The sequence below is a fragment of the Muntiacus reevesi genome, chromosome 5 (genome assembly GCF_963930625.1).
Source record: "Muntiacus reevesi chromosome 5, mMunRee1.1, whole genome shotgun sequence".
In the NCBI taxonomy this organism is placed as follows: Eukaryota; Metazoa; Chordata; class Mammalia; order Artiodactyla; family Cervidae; genus Muntiacus; species Muntiacus reevesi.
This window is the reverse complement of record NC_089253.1, coordinates 80,406,701-80,422,976: the sequence shown is the minus strand read 5'-3', so window position 1 is coordinate 80,422,976 and position 16,276 is coordinate 80,406,701. Positions and strand designations below refer to the sequence as shown.

At 36.2% G+C, this 16,276-nt stretch overlaps 1 protein-coding gene across 4 annotated transcripts in view; it reads left to right on the top strand.

Annotated features, from left to right (window-relative positions):
• The window catches only part of SDCCAG8 (SHH signaling and ciliogenesis regulator SDCCAG8), a 248,408-nt gene that overhangs the window by 43,922 nt on the left and 188,210 nt on the right, over window positions 1-16,276 (top strand). For all 4 annotated transcript variants that reach the window (XM_065935618.1, XM_065935615.1, XM_065935616.1 and 1 more), the window contains exons 7-8: window positions 1,354-1,418; window positions 4,473-4,661. In XM_065935618.1, coding sequence (XP_065791690.1) covers window positions 1,354-1,418; window positions 4,473-4,661 — 254 coding nt within the window. The remainder of the gene's footprint in view (window positions 1-1,353; window positions 1,419-4,472; window positions 4,662-16,276) is intronic.

Sequence of the window (16,276 nt, the reverse complement as noted above, 5' to 3'; positions counted from 1 at the left end):
CCTGTTCTTACCCCAATGGGTTCATTCTCTAAGTTTGTGAGTCTGTTTCTGTTTGTAAGTAGCTATTTCTTGTTCATCAGCTTATCTCTTGTTTATTTGCAGTGTCTTCATTTGTGATGATCCCTTTTACATATCGTTCAGTGTAATATTGGAGAAGGCAATGGCACCCCACTCTAGTACTCTTGCCTGGAAAATCCCATGGACAGAGGAGCCTGGTAGGCTGCAGTCCATGGGGGTCGCTAAGAGTCAGACACAACTGAGTGACTTCACTTTCACTTTTCACTTTCATGCATTGGAGAAGGAAATGGCAACCCACTCCAGTGTTCTTGCCTGGAGAATCCCAGGGATGGCGGAGCCTGGTAGGCTGCCGTCTATGGGGTCGCACAGAGTCGGACACAACTGAAGTGACTTAGTAGCAGCAGCAGCATCAGTGTAAAATAAGATGAAATGCTGGTAAAAAGATTTCAATATTCATCCAATGCCTTAGCTATGGAGAGGCTTTTATTTAGTTATATGTACTAAATAAAAGTCTTCATATTTTTATTCTTCTCACTGACCACCTTACCTAATCAGCTCATCTCTGTCTACTTTCCAATCTAGCATTCTACATTCTAGTGATACTGAACTACTTATTGACCAGATATATAGCACATACTTTCTCCAGCCACTGTGCCTTTTGCTCTATTGAAAATTATCCAAGTCTTAGCATCTCTTCAAATGAAGCCTTCTCTACTTCTCTTCAGCTAAATTACAAGTTCCTGCCTTTTCTATTTCATTTTACCTTCTGTATTTTCACTAGAGTAAATTGTATATAATTATATTTGTTCATCTGTCTTGCTATTTCTGCTTAGAATATAAGCTCTTGGAGATAGCAGTGCTTTTATCTTACAATTAAAGAACAACTGGATATCAGCTAAGGCTTGTAGATTATATATCACTTTGTTCTATCATACTGTGATTTATAACTTTTATCATTCATCCAACACATATTAATATTTTTTGGTGTGTCAGCTATGCAGCAATCACAATGGGAGATTCCAGGAAGATTTGATCCTTGTCCTCATGGACTTTACGGGCTAAAATTGGTTTTGCCCAGTCATACGTTTAAAACTGGTGTATGCAGTTTTGGAAAAAAAAAGCTTTTTTATTAGTAATCACCATTTTATGACTCAGTAGTTCTTCGCAGGCTTTCACTCAATAAAAATAGAGTGTTTGGAGTGGGAAAGGGAAAGTGATTCCAGAGAGGGCACATTGATTTTTCTCCTGAGTAAAAAAAAAAATAACTGATTTAATATTAATAATGAAAACATAGGACATGGACAAAATGTACACTTTTTTTTTTCTTTTCTAAAGGAGAGACTAAAACTTACTTATGAGGAAAAGAGTGAAATCCTGGAATCTCAATTGACTTTTTTGAGGTAAAGTATTATCATCTACTTAAAGTCATTGGCAAAACCATAATGATCTTAAAAATATGTTTGAATGTTTACTGAAATTTAAGTTTTAGTCAATATAGGAATTGCTTGATGTTATTTTATATACACTACATGAAGTTTCCTCAGATTAGTAAAGGCTAAAGGGATTTGTGAGATCCTTTTTCAAATCCTGTTTCAAAGAAATATGAGCTAAATTATAAATTTTATCCCTTCATCAGTTGTAAAATATTATGTTTTCATATAGAAAAAGGAATCAGTAGCTCTTCTTATAGAAATTATGCTTTTAAAATAAAATAATGTAAATAAAGCACTGTAATTTTCAAATTGCAAGCAAGTATATTTTTTTCTTCTGTAGGAGGTCTTCATCTAATTTTAAAATTGCAACAGTAGTATAATAGTTTGAGTTTTTATATCCTTGGCAAATTTGAGTATATACAAATTTTCATGTACTTTTTGATATGTTTTCAAAAATCCCAGTAGAGCCTATAAATTATAGATTAACCGTTAGTGATTTGTTCTATATTGTGAGTAGGAAAAAATACAGGAATTAATTTTTTAAGTTAAAGGTTAATTGAAACAGTGGTAATGAAATCTTTTCTAATGAAATAACCTTTAAAATATTTTTATAATTTTATTTTAGTAAATTTTATTTTTGAAATAAAATTAAAAAAAACATAAAATTTAACAGGCCATATATTATTGTCTAGAGTGATAACTAAAGTACTACCAAGAGCCAGAACTCATGGCTTTTTGCTACAAATGTAGTTATTCATTTCTTTTGCTATATTCTGATGCCTTTCATGCCATATAAGGTTAAGGATGTCTGTAGGGACTCTTAATTTTTCATGAAGAAATCTAAACTTTTATAAGATGGTCTGATTTTTTGCTTTCTTGCTTTGCTATAGTTTGATTTCTATTGTGTTTTGGTTCTTCAGTATTTAGTGATATATTTCTAACTCATTATTTTATGGGAATATGACTTATTTTGTTCCATTCACAATTCAACTATGCAGTCTTGCGTTGCATTAAAATATCACTTTGCAATGGACCAGACTTTGTTCCCTGCATTCTTCTGTTTCTTCATTTTCTTTTAGCATAATTTAAGATTATTTAAAGAAACATTTTCTTAAAGAAAGAAATAAAATCACTGCTCCTGGAAACTCTAGTTTTACGTTACCTATTTTTTAAATTTTCTGTTTGCCTTTTCATGTAACTGAATCTACTTGAGTGTTTTGAATTTGGAGCTGACAGAAGTAATGGGGACTCTCTGACTTTGGAATGTACTTCTGAGGTTTTTTTTACAAAGCTTTCGAAAGTCAAACTGTGTTGTTGTTCAGTCACTAAGTTGTGTCCAACTCTTTGTGACCCCATGGACTGCAGTGTGCCAGGCTTCTCTGTCCTTCATCATGCCCCAGAGTTTGCTCCAACTTATGTCCACTGAGTTGGTGATGCCATCCAACCATCAGACTTTTTCTACATGATACTTAAAAGGAAACATTATTTTGTAGATATTATCTTCGGAGAAAGATATAAACAGCTCCTTTTTTTTCTGCTTCAGTGTGTCATTAGATTTGCTTTTTCTTTTAACCCTTAGGTGGCCCATAGATCTTTTCCACTTCTTCCAGGCTGCCTGAAAGCCCCCCAAATCCCAAGTGTCAACGAAGTGTGTAACAGCCAGGTGTCTTGACTGTTGGCTTCTCCTTTGTTTTAGGGAACAAAATAGGATGGCTATAGATCCCTGAATTTATCTATAGAGAGTAGTCTGAGCCAGAGATAAAGTACCTACCATCTGCAGTCTTAAGAATTTAAGAATAATTTCTTTAAGACTTTAAAAAAAATTACAATATGAAAGGGATATGTGTGCAAGGAAGCTCAGTGACCTAAGTTGACTTTACCAAAGCTTTTTAGGGAAGGGGAAGGAAAATACAATCCATATACTGGTCATTTAATCCTTAGCAGATCAACATAGAGAAAATCCTTATCCAGGAACTATCCCATTAAAACAAACAAACAAATGAAGAACACTCACACACAATTCCTCTGCCCTTTCATTATCAAGCTGTATATTTCCAGCCAATAGCTGCTACTTGTGAAATCTTATGTCTGTCGAATTCTGACTTCTTTCTGTAGCCCACTGTCAGTTCTTTGTAGAATTTTGTGGTTAGTTGATTTTTTTTACTGAAGAAAAATGGGCAGTATTAAATTACTCATGCATAAAATCCATGTCCTTTATGCAATCTTTTAAGGTTCTCTTTATATATTTTAAAGAGTTAACACTTGAAATAGGATATTTCCCTCAATTTAAGAATATTGTGTTATCACTTTATTGAGAGAAACTATTTAGGATTTGTATTTGGAGTTTTATTTCTGGGAAGAGATGGGATCCCTTGAAAAGAGAGCCAGTATCTGAGGCACACTAGTCTGTGTTAAAATCTTAAAACAACTTGAAATTTAATATTTTCAAGTCTCACTTTATTCAAAGGGTCAATTCGGATAATCACATCTACATCTCAGGGTTGTGGTAAGAATTAATGAGGTATTGTATAAAAAGCACCTAATAAGGTAAATACCAGTAAATGATAGTAGTTATCACTGTGGTGATACATTTAAAAGTAGTATACTTTTACCTGGACATGTACACCCATGGTGGATTCATGTCTATGTATGGCAAAACCAATACAATGTTGCAGTAAAATTAATTAATTAATTAATTTAAAAACTTTAATCAGATGATAATTGCTTTACTATGTTGCCTTGCCATGAATGATGTGAATCATTCATGGTTTTATATGTGTGTGTGTATATATATATACACACATACACCCTTCCTCTTGAGTCTCCCCACCCCAGTCCCACCCCTCTAGGTTGTCACAGAGCACTAGGTTGGGCTCCCTGCCTTATATAGCAGCTTTCCACTATCTATCTATTTTCTATTTTACACATGATAGTGTATATATGTCAGTGCTACTTTTCAGTTTATCCTAATTTCTTCCCCTGCTATGTCCACTTGGTAAAGCTTTTTTCTCTTCTTTTTAGGAAAGACTTAGCTGAATATCAGAAAAACTGTGAAGATCTTAAAGAGCGACTAAAGCATAAAGAGTCTCTTCTTGCTGCTAATATTTCTAACCGTGTTGGTGGTCTTTGTTTGAAATGTGCTCAGCATGAAGCTGTTCTTTCCCAAACCCATAATAATGTTCACATACAAACCATTGAAAGACTGACTAAGTAAGTATGCTTCTGTATGTGGGATTGTTGGTAACATGGAAACCCATATCTTTAAATAGGCAGTATAGTTTTTTTATCCCCATGCTAAATCACATGTGATTAGTGTTAAGGGTCAAATAAAATGAATTTCCTGAGGTCCCTTCATTGTAGCTTTCTTAAAGAGAGAATATGTAGGTTCTGCCAACTGTGTATAATCTAGTCATTTTGGACAAATGATTTTATCTTTGTTGGTTTCAGTCTCATCTTGAAATGAGAGGATTGAAGTAGATAGCCTTTATAATTCTGTTCATTTCTATGACTCTGTAATTGAAGATCCAGCACTATTCATAACAGCACTCAGTTTGAGAGGAATTCTTTTGATTTTGCTTGATTTCAGATTTCCCTGCTGTAGTATAAAGTGAGTTGTTTTTTTTTTATCAAGTCTTTAATATATGCCTGTCATGAAGAATATTATGAGTACATTGGAAGAAGGATCCACTGTATCCCATTTGTTAATATTTGAGGATTGATCAGGGACAAATTACAAGTGAGTTTTTATGGAGTCAAAATTTTCATCTAGGCTGAAATATTACAGTTCTCTGAGTACATCTTTTTTGTTTTGTTTTCACTGTTCCAGAGGAAGCCTTTTCCTATGAAAATTTTATTCTGTAGAAGTTGAATATTATTATTTAATACAGTATCCAGTGATGATTTATAGTGCGTGTTCTCTCTCACATGCCCTCTGCTTTTCTCTGTGCTCATGGTCACCTTTTACTATCTTTTGGGGTTCATATAAATAGCCCAAACATCACTTCCTCTTAGAAGTATTCTCTCACCAGCCTTACCCCATTTTGTCCTCAATTGACTTAGCCTCCTTCTTTCTGTAACTTTATAATATATTGTGTATACTCGCAGGCAGCAACTGTATTTTATTTCTATATCCCTGGCTTCTAGAAGAGTACCTGGTCTGTAGCAGACACTCAGTAACTTGCTGTTTATATGACAAGACATTTTGGCATTTATTGTTAACATCTGTTCAGTTCAGTCACTCAGTCGTGTCCAGCTCTTTGCATCCCCATCAACTGCAGCACGCGAGGCTTCCCTGTCCATCACCTACTCCCAGAGTTTGCTCAAACTCATGTCCATTGAGTTGGTGATACCATCCAACCATTTCATCCTTGGTCATCCCCTTCTCCTCCCACCTTCAATCTTTCCCAGCATCAGGGTCTTTTCCAATGAGTCAGTTCTTTGCATCAGGTGGCTGAAGTATTGGAGTTTCACCTTCAGCATCAGTCCTTCCAATAAATATTCAGTACTGATTTCCCTTAGGATTTACTGGTTGGCCCTCCTTGCAGTCCAAGGAACTCTCAAGAGTCTTCTCCAACACCACAGTTCAAAAGCATCAATTCTTCGGAGCTCAGCTTTCTTAATAGTCCAACTCTCACATCCATACATGACCACTGGAAAAACCATAGCCTTGACTAGACAGACCTTTGTTGGCAAAGTAGTGTTTCGCTTTTTAATATGCTGTCTAGGTTGGTTATAACTTTGTTAACATCAGAGATCCTCTAATTGGAACTGGTGTCGAAACTGAAAAGACTTGGTCATTAAAGTCAGTTTTGGCCTTTGGATGAATGAATTTACTTCCCTGAGTTTGAAGTCTTCCTTTGTTTTGGTGAATGATATTCAATACCACCTCCTGGGATATTATGGATGCAGCTTAGCCTTGTGACTTGAGTGTTAGCTTTTGAGTCAAACTGCCTGGATCCATACTTTGGTTCTACTGCCAGCTTACCTTGTTTAGGACTTCACTGATGGCTCAGTCGGTAAAGAATCTGCCTGCAGTGCCGGAGACCACCTGCGTGCAGGAGACCTGAGTTCAATCCTCTCATGCCTCAGTTCCCCCACTTGAAAATGGAGGTAAAAATGCCTAGTAGTATTATTCTTGAGGGAACATTGAGTGCATACCTATATATTGCTTCAGACATTTCCTGCCATATTATAAATTCTCTATAACTATTAAAACCCATCTGTACCTCCTATACTTGGAAGCAGTAAAACCATAGCCATGGTTTCTACATGTGACTAACTTATTGGTTGTTATATAAAAACTAAATTTCTCCACTGGTACTTTTCATGATCTGCACTGATGGCCTTGCTTTTTTTAAATATTATATTAATTACTAAATATACTATTAACTTATTCATATTTATTACATATCAGCTTCCCAAGTAGCTTAGTGGTAAAGAATCCACCTGCCAATGCAGGAGATGCAGGTTCAAACCGTGGGTCAGAAAGATCCCTTAGAGAAGGAAGTGGCAACCCACTCCAGTAGTCTTTCCTGGAAAATTCCAGGGACAAAGGAGCCTGGCAGGCTACAGTCCACGGGATTGCTAAGAATTGGACACAACCAAGCACGCATGCTACTATTTCATATAGTGACAATTTATTAAAAGAATGTTAAATATATTTTCAGATACAACTGATGTGTAATAAACATTTCTAATATGCCAAGGATTATACCAGGAAATTTAAAATGTATTGTCTTTTAATCTTAGTAAAATATCGATGAGGTAAGTAGATTGCTGTCATTCTACAACTAAGTAAACTGAGTCTCAGAGAAGTTAAAAATTTGCTTGTTTATATTTGAAAAAAGAATGAAATCATACTTCACAAAAGTAAATTCAAGATGGTTTAAAGACCTAGACATGAGTTCTAGACTACAAAAGTATTAGGAGAAAAATATAGAAAAACATCTTTATGGACTTGGGCTAATTAAAGTTCTGAGCTTGGTGAGAAAAGTAAGTCAGAAGGGGAAATAAAATGTTACATTTGACTCCATTAAAACAGAAAATTACTTTTGATACAATATTGCAAATTAAACTAAAAGATAGGAAAATATTTATGTTTTATATAACAAAATTTTTGGTACAATGTATAAATAATTTATTTAAAAAAAAAACAGAAAAGAAAAACTTCCCAGTTGCAAAGTACGTATAGGATAGGAATTGGTAAGCAATAAAAGAGGATGATAACACATGAGTAAGTATTCATTCCTTTTTTTAATTGAAGTGTAATTGACTCACAATACCATGTTAGCCCCAGGTGCACAACATAGGGATTTGGTAATTCTATACATTACAAAATGATCACCACAATAAGTCTAGTTATACCTGTCACCATGTAAAATTATCACAGTATTATTAACTATATATCCCATGCTGTACATTTCATCCTTTTGACTTGTTTTAAGTTACAAAATAAATAATCTTAATCTCATTTACCTATTTTACTCATCTTCCCAAAACCCTCCCCTCTGGCAACCACCTGTTTGTTTCTGATTCTGTTTCTGTTCTGTTACATTAGTTCATTTGTTTTGTTATTCAGATTTTCCAAACATAAATGAAATCATATTTTATTGTCTGACTTATTTTACTTAGCATAATACCCTCTAAGTCCATCCATATTGTTGCAGATGGCAAGATTTCATTTCATTTCATTCAACCATTGTATAGCTGAATAATATTTCATTGTTTATGCATGCATATTTATACACATATATCACATCCTCTTTATTCCATTCTTGGATGGACATGTATGTTGCTTCTATACAATGGCTATTGGAAATAAGGCTGCAATGAACATAGTGGCGTGTACATCTCTTTAGATTTCTGTTTCTGTTTTCTTCTGAAAACTACCAAGAAGTGGAATTTCTGGATTGTACCGTAGTTCTTTTGATACCTTTAATTTTTTGAAGAACTTTCATGCTGTTTTACCTAACAGCTTACTAATTTGCATTTCCACCAACAGTGCTCTAGAGTTGCCTTTTCTTCCATCTTTGCCAACATTTGTTATTTGTTGTCATTTTGTCATTTAAGCTATTCATTCTGTTATTATTCAAGAAAATGGTGGTAGTGTTATTATTCAAGAAAGTGGTAGTCACTAAGTTGTGTCCAACTTTTGCAACCCCATGGACTGTAATCCACCAGGCTCCTTGACCATGGGATTTTTCAGGCAAGAATACTAGAATGGGTTGCCGTTTCCTTCTCCAGAGGATCTTCCTGACACAGGGATCAAACCAGTATCTCCTGTATTACATGTGAATTCTTTACTGCTGAGCCACCAACAAAGCCTCATTCAAGGAAATACCAGTTTAAAAATGCCAACTATCAAACTGGTGAAAATTTTAAAAAGACTAACGGTCTCAAGAATTGATGAGGCTATGAATAAGTCTGTCTTTTCATACACTGCTAGTGGAACTATAGACTGACACTACTTTTGAGGGTAATTTAGCACTATTCGTTAATATTTAAATTGTGAAATTACATGTTTCAAAATCTACACTAGAGAATGTATGTATACCATAATAGGGCATTTGTAGGGAGCTCTATTTGCAGCATTATTTGTAATGCTGTTGTGATATTGTCATTTGATAAGAAATACATATTTTTGTCTTCATTTCCCATTCTTTGCATGGAACTCCTAAAACTTCTGTATTTTTCTAAGTGGTAAAAGCAATAAGTATGTTTTTTGTACTAACATTTGTGCTTTGTCCTCTGCTTCTGAAATAGGTTATTAAGCCCATGAGTTTATATTAAGTAGGTGACTTTTGACTAAGGATGGGAATGCTGGTTGCCACAGAAACCATCCATGTAATTAGAAGATTGGAATTTTTGGTCTCTACTTCCCAACCTTTAGGAAGGGAAAGAGCTGGAGATGGAGTCCAGTCATCAGTGGCCAATGCTTTAACCAATCATGCCTATGGAACTTCAATAAAAACTCTAAACAATGGAGTTTAGGGTGCTTCTGGATTGGTCAACACATTGAGTACTAGAATGTAACACCAGACAGGATGTGGAAGCTCTACACACCTTCCCACATACCTTTGTCTAGTGATCTCTTCTGTTTATCTGTTCATGAGTTGAATTTTTTATAATAAGCGAGCAATAGTAAGGAAAACACTTTCCTGAGTTCTGTGAGCTGTTCTAGTAAATTATTTTGCACTGGAAAGGATCATGGAAACCCATGGTTTTTGGTCAGTTAGTCAGAAGAGATACAAGGTACCTGGGACTTAAAATTGGAACCTAAAAGTTGAGATTGTTTTATGGGACTGAGCCTTAACCTGTGGGGTTTGTGTCAACTCCAGACAGTTAGTATCAGAATTGAGTTAGTAGCCACTCAGAATTAGAGAATTGCTATGTGTGGAAAACCTACAAACGTGGTAGCAGAAGTATTGTGAATATAGAACTATAGAAGAAAACAATAGGTTTTCCTTTTAGATGTAAATATCCCTTTGAGGGATATCCTGAGTATCCCTCAAAGAAGAATAACTGGACTTCAGTTTAGATAAAGTATGAAATTTTATGTAAAAAAAAAAAAAAAGAATGAAGTAGATCTATATGTACTAATGTTCAACTAAGCTCCAAAATATGTTATTGAAGGAAAAAAATGAAAAAGAATGAGAAAGACATACCTGGCAGGAAACTACTTGTATTTTTTTAGAGGCTCACTCACAACCAGGTGAATACATGCATAGAAAAAGATGCAAAAGAATAATCACCATATTTAACAGTGATTACCACTGGAGAAGTGGAAGGCATCGAAATTGACAGTGTCTGTTAAGTCGTGTCTAACGCTGTCCAGCTGCTAAGTTGCATCTGACTATTTTGACCCCACGGACTGCAGCACACCAGGTTCTGCTGTCCTTCACTATCTCCCACAGTGTGCTCAGATTCATGTCCACTGAGTCAGTGATGCTTTCTAACCATCTCTTCCTCTACTGCCCTCTTCTCCTCCTGCCCTCAGTCTTTCCCAGCATCAGGGTATTTTCCAATGAGTCAGCTCTTTGCATCAGGTGGCCAAAGTATCGGAGCTTCAGCTTTAGTCCTTTCAATGAATACTCAGGATTGATTTCCTTTAGAATTGACTGGTTTGATCTCTTTGCAGTCCAAGGGACTCTTCAGAGTCTTCCCTAGCACCACAATTCGAAGCATCAATTCTTTGACACTCAGCCTTCTTTATGGCCCAGCTCTCACATGTGTACATGACTACTGGAAAAGCCATAGCTTTACTATACAGACTTTGTTGGCAAAGTGACGTCTCTGCTTTTTAATACATTTAAATTTTAATTACCAATTTTAACCATATTGGTAATTAATTTATTATAAGAAGAATGTAATGAAAGATTAATTTTAAAATGGAAAAAGCATATGCAAAGTCATGCAGGTGAAGAGGATATTCTAAGATAAACTAGTAAGGCAAAACCAGTCAGCAAATAAAAAACAGGTTTCCTTTTCCTATTATATTGATTTCATATTATCCTTCTGGGTTATAAGTAAAATGCCTTAAAAGGAAGCTGCAATGTTTACATTGATTCCAAGCCTGGCAGTCATTTAGAAATTCGATTCTTGCCCAGTTATATATTCTTTTGTCTCTATCCTAAATTTCAGTGCTTAGCCTCTTAAAATAAATGTCAACCTTTTCAGTTCAGTTTTCTGCTTTTTCAGCATGTCATTGACTCATATTCTACTTTAATAACAGTATACTGTGGAAGGTTTCTACTTTTACTGTCAATGAAAATCTTTGTATTATTCCCATGGCCTAAGCTGGTGTTCAGTTTCTTTCAATTTACTAATGCAGAATGCTAAATATTGAATGTTATGCTGACTTTGAAGAGTGGCCAAAACTTTTTAGGTTTGATTTCTAGTTTTAAGCATAATTAAGAAGCCTGAACCCTCAATGAACTGTACTGTAGTATTTCCTGCATGACTCTAATGTGAAATTTTTGAAGTTGTATCCCAAATATGATAAATTAAAAGTGTGTCTTTGTCTCTATTGAAAAATGTAGTATTGTGGTAACAATTTTAAGCTACTTTGTTGATTTTTTAGCTTGTGATATTTGATATATATGATACAACACTAATGAAAGTAGTGAAAGTGTTAGTTGCTCAGTCATGTCCAACTCTCTGTGACCCCATGGACTGTAGCCTGCCAGGTTTCTCTGTCCATGAAATTATCCAGGCAAGAATACTGAAATGTATTGCCTTTCCCTTCTGCAGGGGATCTTCCTGACCCAGGGATCAAACCCAGGTCTCCTGCATTGCAGGCAGATTCTTTGCTATCTGAGCCACCAGGGAAGCCCCCATGATACAACATTGGATAGCTGAAAAGGAGAGGATCAGGCACAACTTGGAGACCAAACTGCCCATGTTTGTGCTGTTTCATTAGGACCCTTGAAACTTTTTGGAGAGAAAATTTAACAACTTTTGAGTTTATTGGATATATTTTAAAAGATAGCTTGAAGTCCTTATGAAGTGAAGTTGCTCAGTCATGTCTGAATCTTTGCGACCCCATGGACTGTAGCCTCCCAGGATCCTCAGTCCATGGGATTTTCCAGGCAAGAATACTGGAGTGGGTTGCCATTTCCTTCTCCAGGGGATCTTCCCAACCCAGGGACTGAACCTGGGTCTCCTGCATTGTAGGCAGACGCTTTACCGTCTGAGCTACCAGGGAAGCCCTTTGAAGTCCTTATAGTATTTCTTAATTTCTGCCTTTCACTCAGTCTTCAGTATGTCGTAGGTAGGTAAGAGCAACAGTAACCTTTCTTTCTTAATGATCAAAGTACTTTCAAATGGGAATCAAGATGGAACTGCTTTGTATTAAATTCCTATCTGTAGTTCACAGTGCCTTGAAGGAACCTCAGTGTTTTTCAGAAATGATTACTACTATACTATCCTGGGACTTCAGTCCAGCTTGTGATTTGGGAATGGGTGACTGGCGATCTTCTGTATAGCTTGCTTTGCAACTGTATTTCAGTTTTTACAAAAGAAAATTAAAAAACTAAGACTAACTGCTTAAGAATAAAAGAATTCATCATCTCTTTTACACACATACACAGAAAACCAAAAGAAAAAGAAAGACTGTAGTGGGAACTTCCCAGAAATGAGGAACAAAGGAATGTTGTAGTCAGCCTTCTAGACTTTTTTTAAAAAACAGTGATGTTTAATAAAGCTTAAAACTGCTAATAACTGTGAAATAGCTTAGGCATTGAAGGAATTAAATATGGAGTACTCCATATTTCAAGATGAAGCTCATGTATGTATCAGACCAACTCCTCTCTTTTCCTTATTATAAACATTGGCCAAGATTATTCAGAGACTTTCTCAGTCCTTTTTGCTCTGATTGTTGCTCTAGGTTCCTTAAATACTACATGATTGTTAGTTCATCCTAGAACCGACACCCCTGCTTCTTACTTCATTTTCTGCCTCAGCTGCTCTATCATCTGCATCATGGCATGTTACGGGATTAATGCTGTATTGGTTGCTTTGTTGAAGAACTCCTTGATCACACTCATCAAAACATTCCCATGGTGTTTTTAAGCAGTTAAAGAACTTTTGCCATGGGAGATGGTAATTTGGAGAACTGCCTTCTCACTGTCACACTGATGTGTCATGTAAGTTTGTACAACTCCCCATTGTAAGAGGCTTGCTCAGGCCTGGCTTTGGGCTGGCACTGTGGACTAGGAGCAGCACTGCTGCTGACTGAGTAGTTAATCGGGGTAGCCAGAACTGACCATTTCTGAAGGACAGATAATGAGTGGTAGCATGGGGCTGAAGTAGAGGAGAAAAAACTCAAGAAGGTGTCAGCCAGATGAACAGAGAAATGGGACAGGAAGCAGGGCCTTATGTTGCGTCCATGTTCATTCACTTCAGTTGCGTCCAACTCTTTGCGACCCCATGGACTGTAGCCTGCTAGTCTTCTCTGTCCATGGAATTCTCCAGGCAAGAATACTGGATTTAGTTGCCATGCTCTTCTCCAGGGGATCTTCCCACCCCAGGGATCGAATCTTCCTCTCCTGCATCTCGTCCATTACAGGCAGATTCTTTAGCTAGTGAGCCCCATAGGAAGCCTTATATTGAGGACAGGGCTAACATACCCAGAGTTGTTTTTTCAAGTGCTTGCTATTTGGTATGTGGGCTGGTTAAGTTGAAACAAAACAAATAAAACAAAAATGCGGTGACTGAATAGATAGTCCTGTGTGTTAGTCTCTCAGTCATGTCCAACTCTTTTCAACCCCATGGACTGTATATAGCCTGCCAGTCTCCTCCATCCATGGGATTATCCAGGTAAGAATACTGGGAGCAGGTAGGCATTCCCTTCTCCAGGGGGTCTTCCAGATCCAGGGATTGAACCCAGGTCTCCCACATTGCAGGCAGATTCTTTACAATCTGAGCCACCAGGGAAGCCCTAAATTGCCAAATTTAGATAGTCCTAAATTGCCAAAATTGTTAGTGGCACCTGTAAGCATATGTGTGATTTAAGTATCTCTCCTGAACTTTTCAGACGGTCTGAGGGCCACCTTGAAGCATATATTACATTTCTTCTACAGAAAATTGGAGTGTGTCAGTCCAGTGGTTGCACGAATTTTTAGTACAATCCTTTTACAGATTCACTGTTGAATGGTGACCTTAACAAAACATCAGTGTGTGTGTGTGTGTGTGTGTGTGTGCGCGCGCGTGCGCGCATGTTAGTTGCTCAGTCGTCTCTGACTCTTTGTGACCCCATGGAGTGCAGCCCTTCAGGTGCCTCTGTCCAGGGGATTTCCCAGGCAAGAATACTGAAGTGCCATTTCCTTCTCCAGGAGATCTTCCTGACCCAGGGATCGAACCTGGTTCTCCTGCATTGCAAGCAGATTATTTACTGTCTGAGCCACCGTGGTATTTGAGGGTTTATCTTTGATGATTTTTTGTCATTACATAGTCTGAAATTGGTGATTTCATATTCTGAAAATTTTTGATCCAGAGCAATTAAACTCTTTTGTTTCCAGTTCTAAATAGTCTAGTGACTTTTTAAATTTTGACATAGGGGACTTTCCTGGTAGTCCTGTGGTTAAGACTCCACGTTTCCCCCCCACCAAGGGAACATGGATTCAGTCTCTTGTGGGGGAACTAAAATTCCCTATGCTTTGAAGCCAAAAAAAATGTTTTTAACTGTAAAATATTAGAACTGGGACAAAATTTTGCTTAACCTCTTTGATGCAATCCTGTAGCAAAGTCATTATTCATTCATTTGTTCTTTTGTCATTTATTTCATTGAGTATGTACTGTGTGACAGACTACTCTCAGCAAGAGGATATACTAGAAATAGTTTAAATAAATTAAGTGTAAGTCTCCTGTAAGAAGCAAATTTGTTAGAAGCTTGATCCTATTGTGGCCTGTCTGTTAATATATATTCTGAGGTTTTTTGTTAATCTTTTTATTTGTAACTTCAGATTTGATGGTGGTATAGTATTAGGAACAGGTAAGAGTATCATTGAATAGTGATTTTGGTTTTTTAGTAGGTCTAGAACTTTAGGAAAGGTAACTATATGATGTTGATGTGTTATCCTTAAGAGTGAATTTTTCTTTTCTACTTAGAAACACAGGTTCTAGTTGGATTGCATATTCTTGATGAAGCTAGTCTCTTTTATGTTAGAACCTTTTCTGAAATGCAAATAAGTATGAATTTGATTTTGTTTTCATTTTACTTAATATTTTTTACTCAACCAGAATAATCTTGCTTTGATTTTTCTACTTTTTCACATAATTATTGTGTTTGATTATATTTGATCAAAATAATTCACTCCTTTTTCATTTCCTTTAGACAAAAAAATTATTTTTCTCAATTGAAAATAAATAGAAAATAAATAAATCAGAAAATTCTAAAATGAAGATCATTATGCTCCCACAAATTTTGATACTTGAAACAATGTATTCTTTTTTTTAACAAAAAGAGCTTAGGAAAAAAAGCTTTTATGAAACTGTTAATAATGTAACTTTGTTCAGTATTACATATTTTTGAAAATATGACTGTTTTCCAAATACCACAAATAGTTTAAATTATTTTATTTTTAAGAAAAATTTTTAATCAAGATGTTGGTTAGTTTTGAAAGTAATTCAAACTCAGAGATTTCATTTTTTAAGTTAGGACTCCTTAAAATTTACTCTTTATTAATAGTTTACACAGTTGACTGTTTAGCAATAGTTCAGAACTTGGCAATGAAAAGGAAGCTACAGCAGTTACTTCAACTGAATTTGAAATCACAGTTTAAAACTTGAGCTCTTTAACAAAGCATGGAATAGCATAAATAACAGTCCAACTTACTTTTTTTGTTTGTTTGTTTTGTGTTAATAGAAAGTTTCCCACCTCACTTTTGGGGGGATCTACTGATCATTTTTATCCAGTGGATGAGTTCCAGATATCCTGAAATCTTTTATGTGGAATTTGCTTAAATTAATCCATGAGATTGGAACCTTGCTGCCATTTTACATGCCAAAGCATTTTGACATTCAGTTCAGTTCTGTCCCCAAGAAATAGCTTAGCTTTATGAGAATCAGAGAAGGCAATGGCAACCCACTCCAGTACTCTTGCCTGGAAAATCCCATGGACAGAGGAGCCTGGTAGGCTGCAGTCCATGGGGCCGCCAAGAGTCGAACTCGACTGAGCAGCTTCACTTTCACTTTTCACTTTCATGCATTGGAGAAGGAAATGGCAACCCACTCCAGTGTTCTTGCCTAGAGAATCTCAGGGATGGCAGAGCCTGGTGGACTGCCATCTATGGGGTCACACAGAGTCAGACATGACTGAAGTGACATAG